At 49.1% G+C, this 16,322-nt stretch overlaps 1 protein-coding gene across 15 annotated transcripts in view; it reads right to left on the bottom strand.

Moving 5' to 3' along the window:
• Positions 1-16,322, bottom strand: part of CELF2 (CUGBP Elav-like family member 2) — an 832,664-nt gene that overhangs the window by 45,730 nt on the left and 770,612 nt on the right. For all 15 annotated transcript variants that reach the window (XM_043563375.1, XM_043563374.1, XM_043563366.1 and 12 more), the window contains 2 exons: positions 14,164-14,322; positions 9,978-10,041 (listed from right to left, as the gene is read on the bottom strand). In XM_043563375.1, coding sequence (XP_043419310.1) covers positions 9,978-10,041; positions 14,164-14,322 — 223 coding nt within the window. The remainder of the gene's footprint in view (positions 1-9,977; positions 10,042-14,163; positions 14,323-16,322) is intronic.

Below are 16,322 nucleotides of genomic sequence, written 5' to 3'. Positions count from 1 at the left end.
GTGCTTCACACCTGAGCGACGCTGAGAGGACTGAGGTACATTTGTTCTGACCCATCTGTCATCTCTTGGCCCTCTTGTGACTGACGGTCCCTCTAAAGCTGTAATGATGTAAACCACGTGACCGACTGTGTCCCTGACCGAGAGCTGTGCTGACAAGGGGATGGTTTAGGACCGAAATGAAAATCTGCAGCACACGCCTGGCATCAGTTAATGGTGAGCAGAACCACTCTCCTGGTGAGGTCAGGGGGCCCTCCAAGACATCGCCCCTGACCCGCCCCAAGTGTGGGCCACAGCATCGGCACGGAGGGAATTCCAGAGCTGGAGGGAACTTATTAGCTCACTAATAAGTGGTCAGGGACTCAGGTCCTGGGCCGAGGCATCAGGGCAAATGGTGGTGGACTCCCCAAGTCTGGGGCATTGATCCTGCCACACCTCCCAGCCTCCCTCAGGAGAAGACTGAGAGTCTGCCTTCAACACACACCCCTTCTTTGTGTCAGCTGCAAACTCACTTGTCCTGGTGTTTATAACCCCGTGGCAGTCACCATATCTTACCTTGACCTTATGCATATGTATCTCTTACCTTCTGAACTAAATACTGAGCTCTTTGAGAATAGCCTGTCTGATATTCAAGTCCACCTAAACAGACAGACATACACACTCACAGCTGTACACATGGTGGGTGACGGGTGAATCTACACAGAATGAATGGACGGGGCATCGAACAGGATGAAATTTTCATTAACGCCAGGTAAGAGTACCATCCATAGACCCAACCAAGTGTTCATTTTCTCCACTGTTAGTCCTTCAGTATTTATAACAGCTTTATCTACTGTTTCCCTCAGTTGTTCATTAATCCATTTTACAAGTATTTATCAGAACTATGCGTGTTCCCAATCTCACCCACTGGCATTCTTTTTTTTTTTTTTTAAATTTTTTTTTCCAACGTTTATTTATTTTTGGGACAGAGAGAGACAGAGCATGAACGGGGGAGGGGCAGAGAGAGAGGGAGACACAGAATCAGAAACAGGCTCCAGGCTCTGAGCCATCAGCCCAGAGCCCGACGCGGGGCTCGAACTCCCGGACCGCGAGATCGTGACCTGGCTGAAGTCGGACGCTTAACCGACTGCGCCACCCAGGCGCCCCATCACCCACTGGCATTCTTGAGAGCCCAGCTGACAACACTGGGTTCTGTATTTCACTGTCCTCTTTGCTTGGAAACCCAGGGCTGAAGCCTGGTGTGTCCTCCACAGTGTCCCCTCTACCTTTGTTCCCACACATTGCCACCCGAGAGTGTCTGCAATCCTATCTGGCCTTTCCCTGCCTCCATCTGGCAAACTAGACAGGGGACTGCAGCTCTGGGGCGCCACAGTGTGTGTGGGGCCAACTGTGTTCAATGGTCACACTGCAAGGGAAAGGAAAATATGGGCCAAGGGCAGCAGAGACCAAGAGTGGAAAGGAGTGGTCATGGTGACAGGCAGCATCTGAGGGATTTGGGGAAAAAAGAAGATGAGAAGGATGAGATGGAGAGAGGCAGCAAGCAGGAGGACCTGTGTGTGTCTGCCAGCTCATCCATCTGTCTGTCCATTCGCCCACATTCTTGTCATCCATCCATCCATTTATCCATTCATTTGTCCATCCATCCATCATCTGTCCATCCGTCCACCCACCATCTGTCTATCCGTCCCTTTATCCATCCATCTGCCCATCTATCCACCCACCCACCCATCCAACCATCCACCCATCTGTCTGTCCGTCCATCCATCCATCCATCTGCGTGTCCATTCACCCACCTATCTATCCACCCACCCATCTATCCAACCATCCATCATCTATCCATCCAACCATCATCCGTCCATCCACTAGGCAGTTATGGAGAGGCCACCTTAGGCCAGACCATAGGCACAGTAGGAAGGATTAAGTGGAAAACCAGACAGCACCTGCCCTCAGAAAGGCTGCTCCGTATCAGAGCAAGAAGACAGGGACTGGAGGGTGATCTTACTTCATCTGTTTCTGGAAAGAGGCCCAGACTCAGAAGCTCATTCTCCGTAGTCTTTGATGGGGATGAGCACTGCACTGGGTAGCTGAAGGAGGCAGGGGCTTCCCAGTGGAGGACCGCGCCAATCCTTCCACTCTAGGCCTTTTGTGGTCCTGTGTGCTGACCCTGCAAAGCTCTCACGCCACCCCCGACCCCTGAGAAATAAGCGCTGAGCCTGTGAGCGGTGGCCAACAGGGCAGCTTCCTTGCCAACTTTGTGGAGTGAGGACCAGTTCCCAGCCCTGACCCCCATATTTCTGCTTCTCCTAATGCAGAGGCAGGCATCCCTTCCTTCACCCTGTCCTGTGCTGCTAAGGCTGGGATCACACAGCATCCTCTGCTGGTGACAGGAGCCACATTAGAGCCGGTGCAGGCTGGTCACCAAGAGTGCGGGCCCTGCTCTCAGACCCCTGGGTTTAAATCCTGGCTTCACCCCACCTCCCGACAGCCTCTGTCACCTTGAGCAAACTGGCCCAGCTGTGTGCTCCTCAGATTCTCTAGGCGTGTGGTGGGACCAAAACACGACAGCCCTCTGGAGGGTTGAGAGATTAAAGTCTTCGATATACGCAAAGCTCAGAGAACAATGCCAAGTGCAGAGGAAGCCAACAGCCCAGGCTCTTTTAGCCAGGTAAAAAAACGCAGCGACATCGCCTCAACCACGATGATGACGGCGCTAAGAACAAAGCATGTGCCAGGCATGTTCCTCACACTACACGTGCGCCCTTGCTCAGCACTGGTAACAAACCCACGTGACCAAGCCACTACCGACACTGTACACACTATGCAGAGAGAACACGGAGGGCCGGAGAGGAGAGGGGCGTCGTGCCTTCTCTCACGGCAAGCCTGGCCTCTGCCCGCCACCTGGCCTCCCCACGCATGCTCCTTGTTCTTCTGGTTCCACCTGGAGCTCTTCCCTCCTCCTCCTCCTGGTGCTCGGGCTCCGCTTCCCTCAACGTGGCACCCTTAGGTTTAGGGGGGTGGGCGAGGGGTGCTGGGCCTGGTGCTCCAGGCCCCTGGGGGGCAAGGCCCTGGGTGTGCCATCTCCATCGGGAGCTAAGAAGTTAACCGGGAACCACACCATAGCTGTGTCCTACGTCTTGTTCTCTAAACTACAGACTCAATCCTTTAACTGCTTAACATGGTTTCCTTTTCCAGCCATTACCAGAATCCCCGACACCACAGACCACTGGTTTCAATTTCCTCAGGGAACAGATGGGCCGTGACCTCCTTCAAAGCCCCAAGCGTGTCGCACGACTGTGTCCCTCCGGCATGTTCATCACCTTAACTCGGCGTTCCTACCCGCAGTCCACCGAGGGGACGCACGGGGGCTGCGAACTCCCCAAGATCACGTGTGAAGGTGTGTGTGGTCCGGCATGCGCCTGTTTCTGGCGACAGATCCTAGGGACCAAGAACTTCCCGCCTACCACGTGGCAGGTGAGAGGTGGGAGTCTCGGGGGGATAGCGGGGGGGGGGGGAGGCCCTGGCCCGAGGAGAGCAGTGGCTGTGATGGAGAATCGGAGGAAACCAAGGCATGGGACTGCCTGCTGGGGAGAGAAACTGAGGACAGAAACAGCTCTAGCTCAAGTGAAGGAAGCCAGACACTCTCCAAGAACTTCTGGGCTGAGGCAGCAGGACAGCACCCCCCCTCCCCCCCCCCCCCCCCCCCGCCGTGGGTCTCACTGGCCAGGCCGCGGGGCAGCGAGGCACCCGCTCCCCTCCCTGTGGCCTTCTGTCCGATGTGGCAGAGGGCCGAGGCTCATCCTCCTGTGCACCCCTCTGGGAAGATAAGCTCCCATGAGCGGCGAGGTCCTTCTTGGTGCTACTGTTGTGCCACCCTGGCCACAGGGCCCGTCCTGGGTGGGTGGAGAGCCCCAGACATTCCCCCAGGACACACGGATCTGGACCCTTCACTGCCCACTGCACACAAGCCTGGAAGTGGATGTATTGGCTCTTCTGGGCCCCGTGCTCCTGTGACCAGTGTGGACATCCCACGTGTGCTATGTCCTAATGAGGGTAGGGCACTGGGGGCCATGCTGTTCTGGAAAAGGCACCTGCCCCGTTTAGGGAAAGCAACCCAGAAGCTACGTGAGGCCAGCCTTCCTCTCCCTTGAAACCACATGGGACGGTCCACGGGCTCTCTGACCTCCAGACACTTGCACACTGGCCTGCTCGGGAGGCGCGGGCCCTCTCCTCCATAGACTTGCTCCCTCCCTGGGCCCAGTCAACACTGGCGGCCCCTGCCTGCCAGCCTTTTTTTGGGGCTCTCTGCGTTCCTGTTTGTCCTTTCCGGGTGCTTTCTTGTCTATTTGGGGTATGTGAGCCACCCTGTTCCTTCCTCTCTCCCCTGAGTCACGGACCCTCCTGGTTGTCTGCCTGCGGGTAGCTCTCTCGGTCACACCCACACAGCTATAGGAAGGGGCGACCAGTCGGGGCGGCCTCACCAAGAAGCGGGCTGGGGCCTGGCACGTGGTGATATCGCAACCATTTTTAACCTCACCTGGCACTCTGCTCAGAGGGGCACCCTGCAAACTAGGGGCAATATTCTGGGTGACTAGAAATAGAAAACGTTTAAATACATTTTATGAAATCCCACAGTGTGCCAGGATCAAGGTGGTAAAAAAAAAAAACAAAAAACTGGGGAAATACAGGCATCCAACTTTTCATTCATTACTTGGGAAAAGAAAACTCCTTCCCAAAACGAAGAAATGATGTACGAAACAGATGTGCAATATGCCTACTTGAAATTTAAGATTTAAAAAAATTATTTATAAGGAGAAGGGCATGAAAATTTAATTTAATGTTCACCTTAGGTAATTTTGTGTCTTATTGTTCGTAGCAATTACCATAAATCTGCATATCAATAAGCGAGAACAGATGTCAGTTGTTACAAGTGCTTGCCAATCAGGTCTGTTAAAAAGTGACAGATGGGTGGTTATGGAATGTTCTCATAAGGCCTATTAGCACATTCGCAGGAAGCGTCTGCGGTGAGAGGGTGGGAGGCTCCGCTCCAGGAAGGCCAGGCCATCTTCGCGGATCCAAAATGCGCACCCCACAACTCGGGGGGCCTCCAGCGCGAGCCCCTTGGCCCTCCCGTGTACAGGCCACTACAAAAGTCTCCCTTCTGCTCCCCTCGTCACGGACGGTCCGGGATGGTCTTCTCTGGAGAGAGGATGGCAAACTGATGAAAGGAGACCTGTTTTGTTGTTGGAAGCCAACATTTGCACCGTACAATTTCAGTGTTACTTTACTAAAAAAAATTTTGTTTTGAAGTTTACTTGAGAGAGAGCGCATGCGGATGACAACGGGAGGGGGCAGAGGAGGAGGGAGAGAGAGAGAGGGTCCCAAGCAGGCTCCACACTGCCAGTGCAGAGACCCACTTGAGCCTCGAACCCATGAACAGTGAGATCATGACCTGAGCCGACGTCAAGAGTCAGATGCTCAAGCTACTGAGCCGCCCAGCTGCCCCCTCATTGATACTTTTAAAACCGAGACCAGATATTCTGGGAAAGAATTATTGCCAGCTTCACTGAATATGGGAAATACAGCAGTCCTCTCTCGCGTATCAACAGATAAACTCTTCCTTGTAGCTCCGTAGTAAAGTCTCTAACTTCTCTGATAACACTTCCTCACGCTGGGAAAAGGAAACAACCGCCCTAACAAAAAACAGCCCAAGGCTCGTGAAATGCGTTCCAGAATGAAGCGAGGCACTCTTCCTGTTACTGTCTCTGAATCTCTTCCTTTCGCACAGTTCTGGACTGCTCTCTGCATCACTGATCCAGGGCTTGGATTTGTTACTTGGCCTGTTAAACCTTTTGCAGAGGAAAGTCGCCACAGCCCGCGCTGATGCGAATGTATCTGCATTTGCTGAGACACGGAGCGCCGTTTCAGGCTTCTGGGCAGTAGGGAGCTGAGGGTTTGGATGTATTTGCAATCCGGACCTGCCACTTACTGGCACAGTGACTCTGGGCAAGTTTGTTAATGACCCTCTCAGACTCGTGCTATCTGGGAACCCATACTATGCCCCTCACTGGACTTGTGGGCCCACGCAGTCATTTAACCTTTACATACTTCATTTTCCCAACTGCAACGTAGTAACAAAGTGCAGGTTTTGTGCTTGGCCCGCTGTGAGGATAAACTGCATGATTATTCCAAGGAGCTCTTTTCAAAAGAAAATCGTAAAATATTACCCTTGTTTATGTACCACGATGCTCTTTGGAGATGGTAGCTGTTATAAAGAAATTAATGACCGACAAGTCACTTTTCCCTTGTTCCTTTTTCTTCAGGGAAAAGAAAAAAAAAATTCAGACTCTTAGCTCAAGTTTCTGAGATTACAGAAATTCATGGGACAAAGATTACAGTTGAGGGAGGAATGGGCAAGTTTTTCTGAGAGGTTTTCTTAGAGGGAAAATAGTATCAATCAAGGATGCTTCCAAAGTGTAAGTGAATGCATTCAGCTTCTAAAGATTTGATCCTAATCTAGCTTCTGCTTTTATTTAAAAAATTTTTTAATGTTTATTTTTTGAGAGAGAGAGAGAGAGGGAGGGAGGGAGGGAGGGAGGGAATATGAACAGGCGAGGGGCAGAGAGAGGAGGAGACAGAATCCCAAACAGGCTCCAGGCGTCAGAGCTGTCAGCACAGAGTCCAACATGGGTCTCAAACTCACGAACTGTGAGATCATGACCTGGGCCTAACTGACTGAGCCACCCGGGCCGCCCCAGCTTCTGCTTTTCAATTCCATATTCACTAAAGGCCCCTTTCTATAAAATCATGAAACACATGTGAAGTTATTTTTAGCTTGAAAGGAAAATGGTAAATTATTTTGGGGAAAAAAGTATAGTTGATGTCTCATTCGATTCTCCTGACACAAATACTTAGTGACTTGTCATCTAAACTTTCTTTTTCTTTTCTTTTCTTTCTTTCTTCTTCTTTTTTTTGGCTTTATTTTCTCCTTGAGCAGAAAGTGTTTTACTCATTGAAATGAGACACTTTAGATTCTAGTGATAAACCTCAATCTCCTGAAGGATAGACCATTCTATTCTGAGAGTTGTTCACAAAAAAATATTATTGGTTTCTGAAATGACATTTCTTTCTCTTTGGGGACAGCATTCCAATCTGGACTGAGTTTTACAAGTGGGTTTATTACGTGGCTCCGTAAGACATAGAGACGGCATGTGAACTGTGGAGGTGCCCAGCTGAGCTGTGCCACATCCTCAGCCCTCCACGAGCATCTTAACCTAGGTGGGATTTGGGATAAATGGGCTCTTGGATTTCTTCATATCATTTCTACCGGATGTCACGTCCACGCACTTGGTAACATGTTTGATACTGCACCGACTACTGCCAAATCCTCGCCAGCTCACCCGTGAAGATACTGCCATTAGTTGATATAATGTTTTCTGGGCTTAGGTGTAAGGCTAAAGTCAAATTTCTTAAATTGAAAAAAACAGGGCATTTAAGTTAAGCTCCCCTGGGAATGTATCCAAAATACAAATCTGCGTTTGTCGATTTATAAATTTATTCACACATCCACTCAGAAATAGTCAGTAGCACGTCTCTACTAAGTTGGCTGAGTTCCTCAGCCCAGGCCATTCCATTCTTGGGGCCTGGTGACTTGGAGGTGGGGGAGGAAAGTGAGGAAGGAAGGGGCATTAGGGTGCCCCACCCGCCTGTGGGGAGTCAGGGAAGCCTCCTTCAGAGAGGTACTTCTAGTCCCAGCCCCCCAGCTCACTTTGGAATACTGGTCTGGGTCACTGGCAAACACAAAAGTTAAGTCCTACTTCAGGAGAAAACAAAAGAGCAGGAGGCCGTACAACTTGATTTTATATATATACAAAAAACCCTCCAACTACAGAGCTTCAACTACTCAGGAGGATAAGACCTGATTATCCCTATGAAGGAAGAAACCCCTTTCTGGAATTCACCAAGCAGATGGAGCCTTGACATTTACATCCTTGATACTCTAAACATTCAAGGTGATGTTAAGGCAGCTAATGGAGGGCTCAGCATTTGATTTCACAGCCTGTACGGACTTAGTGTGCTGAATTTTCTATGTGGAAGGTTCAAGAAGGTTCAAGAATGGGGTATTCTGGAAGGCCCAGAGCATTTACCGACTGCTTTAAATTAGCCATCTGCTCATGCGCCTTCTAAGGTCACTCCCAGATACCCTTAGTTTTTAAATGAGCACGCAGAGCATGTAAACGCTAACACCCTGACCTGCAGTGGTCAAGGCAGAGGAGCACAGAGTCTAATGACAAATGACAGGGTGCTGTGTCCACCCGGGAAGACGCGCTTGGTAGTAGCCTCAGGACCCAGTGACCTTCTCTGCATAATTCAAGTGCCGCAGTGGAAGAGCCGGAGGCTTCCTCGAAGGAAAGACCCTAATTTCGGATCTGGGTGGGTCCATACTATTAGGAGGAAGAATAAATGTTGCACTGGCTGAAAATATGACACATCTTCACATTTATTTTAGAGCTTGCAATCTGGAGGTTTTCTCTTTAAAACGCAGAAAACTCCCTGAATATTTTACTTATGACTCTCTGATTCCCTTCACAGAACTAAAAATTAACCCTTCAATGGGATTCCTCGCTCCAAAGCCAGCTTCCCAAACTGTGTTCATAAAGATACTGCTGAATGATTTAATTTACCATTTTAACATATATTTTTTCCTAATAAGTGAAAAGCAGTATTATACAAAACAAACCCCAAAAAAACAAAAAACAAAAAATAAGCTGGCAGTGCGAGAAGATTTAAAGCCCAATGAGTAACTCTGCAGTTTTGTTTTTTCCCCCTACAGGTCAATACATCCCATCAGACAACAGGTTCCCATGAGCCTGTGGGGCCGCAGGGGAAGGCTGGGCTGACGATCACAGAACCCACGTGAGGAGGAAGTCCTTCCAGATCCATTCAAAGTGAAACAAACAAACAAAACCAAGGATATTTATTTGGGGAGCAAAAAAAAAAAGGAAAAAAAATGAGAAAAAAGGAGTTTTCGTAGTGACAGCAAAAGAAATCTGGCTTTTATTCTGCACATTCAGGTTTCATTTCATGGACTCAGGGTGTCTGTCCTTCATTAAAAACAAATGGTGCTTGATTCTAATGTGCCAAAAATCTGTTCTTCCCCTTGCCCTCTCTCCCCCATCTTTCTGGAATCAAACAAGGGAAGAGCCTTCTCGCTGTTCCTCACGGCAGGTTAATGGCACCTGTGTTCTGATTTATTGCGTGGGCCGCCTTCCCTGGCCCCGTGTAAGTTAGGATATCAGCCTGGAAGGTGACACAGTAGGAGTGACCTTTCTTCACTAATCACTGCACCTCAGTTACTACTGACACAGCTCATTATAAAAAGAAATCCTTTACGAGCCAGCTTTCAAATCCAGCCCCACTTTGATTTTCTTAAGAACAAAGATTATACTTCCACATAAAAGCTTCTGATGCACAATTCTGTCAACCGGGGTACTGAAGTAAAAAAAAGGCACCCTGTTAATTGTCTGTGGTTATCAAGGGATGGCAAACTGTATCAAAGATAGGCCTGCGATCCTGGCTTTCATTATGGAGGTCAGAATATTTATTGACTGCTTCTTATTAAAATTTTAGAAGGACGTCAATCATGGTGGCTGCCCCCCGGATAGAGGAACCTTGTTGGAAATTCCCCCGCAATCAATCCCATTAAAAACCAAAACCAAAACCAAAACGCAACACTTGCGGATGCTACGCAGGGCTTCTCGGCCTCTCTGGCTCCCACCCACCGCCGGAGAAGCCCAAGGTGGGAGAGTGACTCCCGAGTGACTCCCCAGCAGCGGACTCTCAAGCGGACACCCAAGTCAGAAAGTGAACAGGGCTGCTAATCACCGTCTGTTCGTCTTCCCTGCTGGCGTTCTCTGCCTCTGAACCCACCCCGAACGGAGACAGCAGCACGCTCAACAGCAAAGGCACGTGTCAGGACTTACCAGCCATCTGCTGAATGCCACTGAACGCACCCAGGTTGCTGGAGGAGGTGGCCTGCTGCAGGAGCTGCAGAGAGAAAAGCGGACCGTCAGACCAAGGCAGGGACAGGACAGGGCCACGCCGAGCCACATGGGGGCCCGCCCGCTCTCCCTTGCGCGTACCCAGCCGCTTGCTGCGACTATTCACGGACAGAAGGCTCCCAGAGTCGGGGCTGTAAATCCATATTAATGTCTAATCTCTATTAAGAAACACAGACACGGGGGAAACTCAGTAACACTGCTGCCTTAAAACAATCAATTTAGTCTTTTTAACAACCAGGTGTTAAATCTATCGAAACCAACGCGGCGTGACTAATGCTCTCTCTGTAGCCTAGCGGTTACCACCACTCATCTCTGCCAATCAAAGCCCATCCCTCGCTCTCCCACTTTCCTTCCCCACTCGGTGTCCTTCATGAGAAGCACATGGAACTCAAAGACTCTTGGGCCAACAGAGACATCACCACGGTAACTACGGACATAAGCATAGGTAGGCACAGCTACGCCGGTGGTTGACCAAGACAACGGTCACAATTTTAAGGTGGTCTTCACCGTCAGAGAGGAACATACTACTTGTCAAAACTTACAAGTATCTGGTGTGATGTGCAATGACACTGGGCAGATGTGTCGTCATCTTTTAAAGCCCAAGTTAAAATCAGGATCTCTGAGCTTTTCCTTAGAGCTTTCAAAAACACCCCCCTCCCATCCCACCCTCAATCAGTGGGTATCACAAGGTAAAGGCAGGTGGCTGCTGTCCTCAAGGGCTCCTTTATCTGTCTGATTCAGCTGAATTATAGATTAACTTCCGCCCTATACCACTAACCTGGATTTACTGATACTCTTTTGGATAAGGTAGATCAACAAAGACATAGGAACAAGCACGGAGTTCTCTCCTATACGCAAATGTACGTGGATACCAAATTCATCAAATTTATTACTGAGGGATGTTATGATACTATATGCTCAGGAGGAACAGGACCAATTCATGACTTCAAAAACAGCTTTCAGAAGTTATTTGGAGTGCTGCAGAACCACACAGCACTGTCCTTGCTCTGGGTAAGGGTAGATTTTTTTTTTTTCAGTTCAGTGCAAAACCGGGCCTACAATAGGGTAGGATTCAAAACTGAGCATCTCTCCATGGACTTAAAATCACCAAGTGGAGTGGAGTATCAGTGGCTGATTCAACCCGAGTCTCAATTACAACGATATTACGGGGATTAACAGTGACAGGTAACAAAAAACGCCAGCGATGTTCACTCATCCCTCCTGACTTGTTGAGATAGACTGTCTAGGGATTACACACAGACCCAGAGACACACACGAGGAGGAAGAAGTTAGAGATGAACCGCTCTGATAGAAATCCTTTATTCTGGTCTGGTATCTTGGGTTTCCCATTCTCTTGCGGTTGTGAGCCCTTACTCCCTTTCCTATTAGGTATGCTTAAAAATTAAAGGGAAGTAAAATTAAATTAGCTTTGAGGCCATTTTGAGGAATTAATAATGCCAACTGAGGTGCGTGGAACTCGTGGGAAGTGTCCTTAAACGATTGCCAAGGGTTCCACCCACTGATAACCATCCTCGGGTGGGACAGAGTCAGAATCTACCCCTCGACACAGAAGGAGGGAAGGCCTGAGAAGCCAACGGCCCTTCCGAAGAAATGGGACTTCCAACTGAAAGGGGCAGAACCGATATGGCAGAGAAAGAATGGAAGCCCGTGGCAGAAGCAAACATAGTTAAGAGCATATGAAAGTATGTTTTTGCAAGCGAGGCTGAGATGAATTCTCTTTCAGGGTACAGAACTAATCTGCAGATGCAATCAAAGAAACGTGCCACAGATTTTTGTGAGCCGTGGGGCATGGGAGATGTGCCAGGAGACTGGGGACAGGCACAGGTGTCTTGGTTTTTAGAAATGACAGAGTAGGAAGCTGGTTTCTTAGAAATCACAAGAAGGTGAGCCTGACATCGATCTCTGATACCAATTCTGGTACATGCAGTTAAACAGGTGTCCCGTGAACGACCGAAAAGCACAAGTTCGGGAAAACCGAATCACTGTTAAGCTGGACTCATTTCTTGTTTTGTACGAGTTTCGGTGGCAAGACCAAGAAGACGATGCGTCACGGCATATACGGATCTCGGCAAGACATCTGAGGAGATCTCTCATGGTGCCTTTGTGGCTATGACAGAGAAATGGCTAGAAGGCGCCTAGTCAACTCAGGCCACACTTTTGTTAACGGCTCAGATGAAGACGGGAGGAGAGCGTGCCTCGTTCAGTGAGAAAACACGTATCGAGTAGCTATCACAGCCAGACCCCGCCGGGCAGCGGGCAGGGTGGGCCGGGAGAGCGCCAAGAGCCACAGCCACAGCCAGCTGCACAGAGAGCACACGGAGGGCTGAGGTGCCACTTGCCCGCCGGCAGCTCGTTCTTGGAAACGCTGCGGAGCCCCTCTGGGCCTCTCCATCTGCACCGGTACAGGCAGGCTCTTCCCTCCCAAGATCACAGGGAGGACTGCTGTACGGAAGTGCACGGGCTGTTACAAGGTGAGGCTAACGGATCACGCGATCCCGAGGGGGACAGTTACCGTGTCAAGTAACAGGATCGGGACAGAACACATGTGGACGCACGCACACACTCACACCCACACGTGCGTGCCGAGAGAGGCCAGCACACGCCACCCAGACTCAAGAGGGGAAGTTATATTAATCAAGGTGAAGTCCCGCGTTCAGGTGCCAAGGCGGAAAAAGGGGCCGGAGCACCATGGTTCGGCAGTAGTTCGAGTAAAAACCAATGAAAACCCAGACCAGCGTTAGCTGCCTTCTGCCTCACGTGCGACATGGTTAGTACAAGGGCCGCTGTAAGGCTGCATTAAGACAGTTTCTTTAGAGAACAGTGTGGAGGTTCCTCAAAAAATTAAAAATAGATCTACCCTATGACCTAGCAGTAGCACTGCTAGGAATTCACCCAAGGGATACAGGAGTGCTGATGCATAGGGGCACCTGTACCCCAATGTTTATAGCAGCACTCTCAACAATAGCCAAAATGTGGAAAAGGCCTAAATGTCCATCAACTGATGAATGGACAAAGAAACTGTGGTTTATATACACAATGGAGTACTACGTGGCAATGAGAAAGAATGAAATACGGCCCTTTGTAGCAACGTGGATGGAACTGGAGAGTGTGATGCTAAGTGAAATAAGTCCTACAGAGAAAGACAGATACCATATGTTTTCACTCTTATGTGGATCCTGAGAAACTTAATAGAAGTCCATGGGGGAGGGGAGGAAAAAAAAAAAGAGGTTAGAGTGGGAGAGAGCCAAAGCATAAGAGACTCTTAAAAACTGAGAACTGAGGGTGGATGGGGGGTGGGAGGGAGAGGAGGGTAGGTGATGGGCATTGAAGCGGGCATTTTTGGGATGAGCACTGGGTGTTGTATGGAAATTAATTTGACAATAAATTCCATATAATAATAATAATAGTAATAGTAATAATAATAATAATAATAATAATAATAATAAAAAGACAGTTTCAAGTCCACACTAGGGGCCACTGCTCTGTGCTGTTTAGATCTCACCGGGGGAATTGTCTTAGATACTGGTCCCTGTATTTTACTCCAGATATTGACAGAAACGGGGAGCACAAGGAATGACAGGAAAATGAAAGTTTAAACCGATGTAACCATGGTTGAGGGAACTGGGTTTATTCGTCCTGAAGGAGGATCTAATTTGGGGGTTTCAACTACAGGAAGAAACATCTGATCTTGTCAACACAGTTCCACAGGGAAGAGCCGAGACGGCCGATCAAAGCGGAACGGGATCCCGCCGGTCCCCACGTGGACCGCACGAACCTCTCTTCAGCGACACGCCCGCCTCAGTGTCGCCGGTGACCGGCAAGCGCGCCGCGCCCCCTTCTCAGGCCAGGCCGCGAGCGGTCTCTGCCACACCGGTCATAAATTTCGCCCCGTGGGACTCTGCGGCCTGGGCCAGGCCTGAGTTAAACGAGTCACATCCCGAAGCTAATCGATTTAACTTGGAAAAAGGAACGGGCGTCAACGCCGACTTCACTAACGTCCTGGGACTCGAAGAGCCCCCAAAGGAACTCTTTCTGAACTCAGGGGGGCGGGACGGCCCCCTCCTCGCGGCCCGGGCCCAGCACTTACCGCCAGGTACTGCGGGGTGAGTCCGCCCAGGCCTGTCAGGTTCCCCCAGGTGGCAGTGTTGAGCTGTTGCATCTGCTGCGCCAGCTGCTGCTGGAGGCGCCTTTGCTCTTTGTCCTTCTGAGTGTCCGCGAACTTGACTACGATGGGTGAGGAGCAGCCCTGTGGTCAGACACAGCGGAAAGTGAAGAGGGGGTTACCGCCTGGCGGAAGCCTCTCGTGACACTCAGCACCGGGTCTAGCTTTCTCCACTATCGTGGAGCACACGGAACGGTCTGGAATGGTTTTAAAACGGTTTGATATTCCTTCTTCTTCTCTGACCAGTACCATCAACAGAAAATTCCAGATACTGTCACTGGTTTCTCTGGGGATCTGGTGGTCGGTGCAGCCATTTGCTTTCTTGCTCTGATTATTAAACTGCCTCTCCTCCTCTCTTCGTGTGTCTTCCTCCAACCTTTCCGGGACCTCCTCAGAGACAAGACACCTTATCAACGTTCTTTAATTAAGCTTCGTGCTCCGCTCGTCTGACAGACAGAGTCGTCTGTGTGTCTGCCTGTTTCCACACGTGAGCAGGGGACAAAGAAGGAGAGATGCCATAATGGGGACGAAAACGTCCCTCGCTCATGTATCTTGTTCACTCTTTCCCATTTTCAGTGATGCATTTTTGAACTCAGGAGCGCGGGGATCTTCCCGACTGGGCACTATCGGTGGGGAGAAGTGGGTTGTTTTAGGAATGTGGATGAGGGAAGGAGAGAGAGAACGCAGGCCCCGACCAACCTAACTGTGGTGTTTGCAGACGGGCCTCCCTTCCTTCTCTAACGCATCTCCTCTCTCCACCCTGCCTGGGGCTACCACAAACCACCAGCCTCAGAAGCATATTCTAGCAAGAGGAGCTGGATCTGAAATGGCAGGAGGCGCCGACTTGGCTTTTTGTCTCACTGGACATCACCATTCTAGACGCTTTTCAGTTTTCATTGCCTTTAAAAGGCAAGGAGTAGGGGCATGCGTGAGGGAATGGCTCAGGGTTCTAGAATAGGATGAATTCATGTCATGTTTGAAGCGGATAAGATCATTTGGGAAAATAATGGCCTCCAGCATGAAGACTTCCTTCCCAGAACACCTCTGAGACGTTGGCCACCATTCTGCAGAGACACGAGCTCCTCCCTCCCTCCCTCCCTCTCCCTCTTACCATGGCTTGCCTACACGTCTCCTCACCATTAAAGTCCTTTACACTTTGCTGAGGTAAAAAGAAATAATTCTACCCAGCTGATTAAAAAAAATAAACAACTTTTGTTGAAACTCAGCATGATAACAGACTTCTTTCTCCCCTCTCAGAAATTCTATATTCCTATTTAAACGAGCTCTTTCCCTTTCCTTTGGGTCATTTTTCTCTCTCCTCGAAAACAAACCTGTGTGCCTTCCCTCCCCCCCCTTATCACCTTGGGTAGTTACTGGGGGTGTAGCTGTGAAGGTGGGAGGCTAGCGGGTCTGGTATTACCAAAACAATGTGAGAAAAATGAGGTGGCTGTTTCAGTGGTCAACCTCCAGCGAGCGTTATCAGTCTTCAGCTCTTGAGCCACGGTCACAGGACACAATGTTAAATGTCAACCACACAAAAATAATATTTCCACCTTTAAAAAAAATCTATACTTCATTTTTCTTCTTCTGCTCCATATTTCAGTACTTCCACTTTAAAGTGAGCAAAATACTCTGAAGATGGAGATTATACAGAGGGAGGGTTTTGTATGGAAAGGGTTGTTACTGCTGTATCAAATTTGTTCCATAACAAATGACAGCATCTCCTCCTAACAGTACATTTACTGTTGTGTTTTTCTTCCTTAAATACAAAAAAAAAAAATTATATAAAAGCAAAAAATTAGGCCCAAAAGAACTTGTTTAAGCCATAAAAAGGAAAAATGGGCTGGGCATAGATCGGAGGAAAGTGGAAAAATAGAAGGTACGATATAAAAATTAATTATTCTTAAGAACATGTTCGTTTAAACCTTAACGTTCAAATCATTTTGAATTCAAATTTCTTAGATCACACATCTTGGTTAAAGATGTGAGCCAGAGTCCTGAAAATAACAAAATTAGTTAAAAAAAAAACAAACAAAAAACCAAACCAAACAAAAAAAAAAACCCCTGATGAACTTCAGTTGGAC

This window comes from Prionailurus bengalensis, chromosome B4, assembly GCF_016509475.1.
Source record: "Prionailurus bengalensis isolate Pbe53 chromosome B4, Fcat_Pben_1.1_paternal_pri, whole genome shotgun sequence".
Classification (NCBI taxonomy): domain Eukaryota; kingdom Metazoa; phylum Chordata; class Mammalia; order Carnivora; family Felidae; genus Prionailurus; species Prionailurus bengalensis.
The sequence above is the reverse complement of the archived record's forward strand: the minus strand, read 5'-3'. Positions and strand labels throughout refer to the sequence as shown.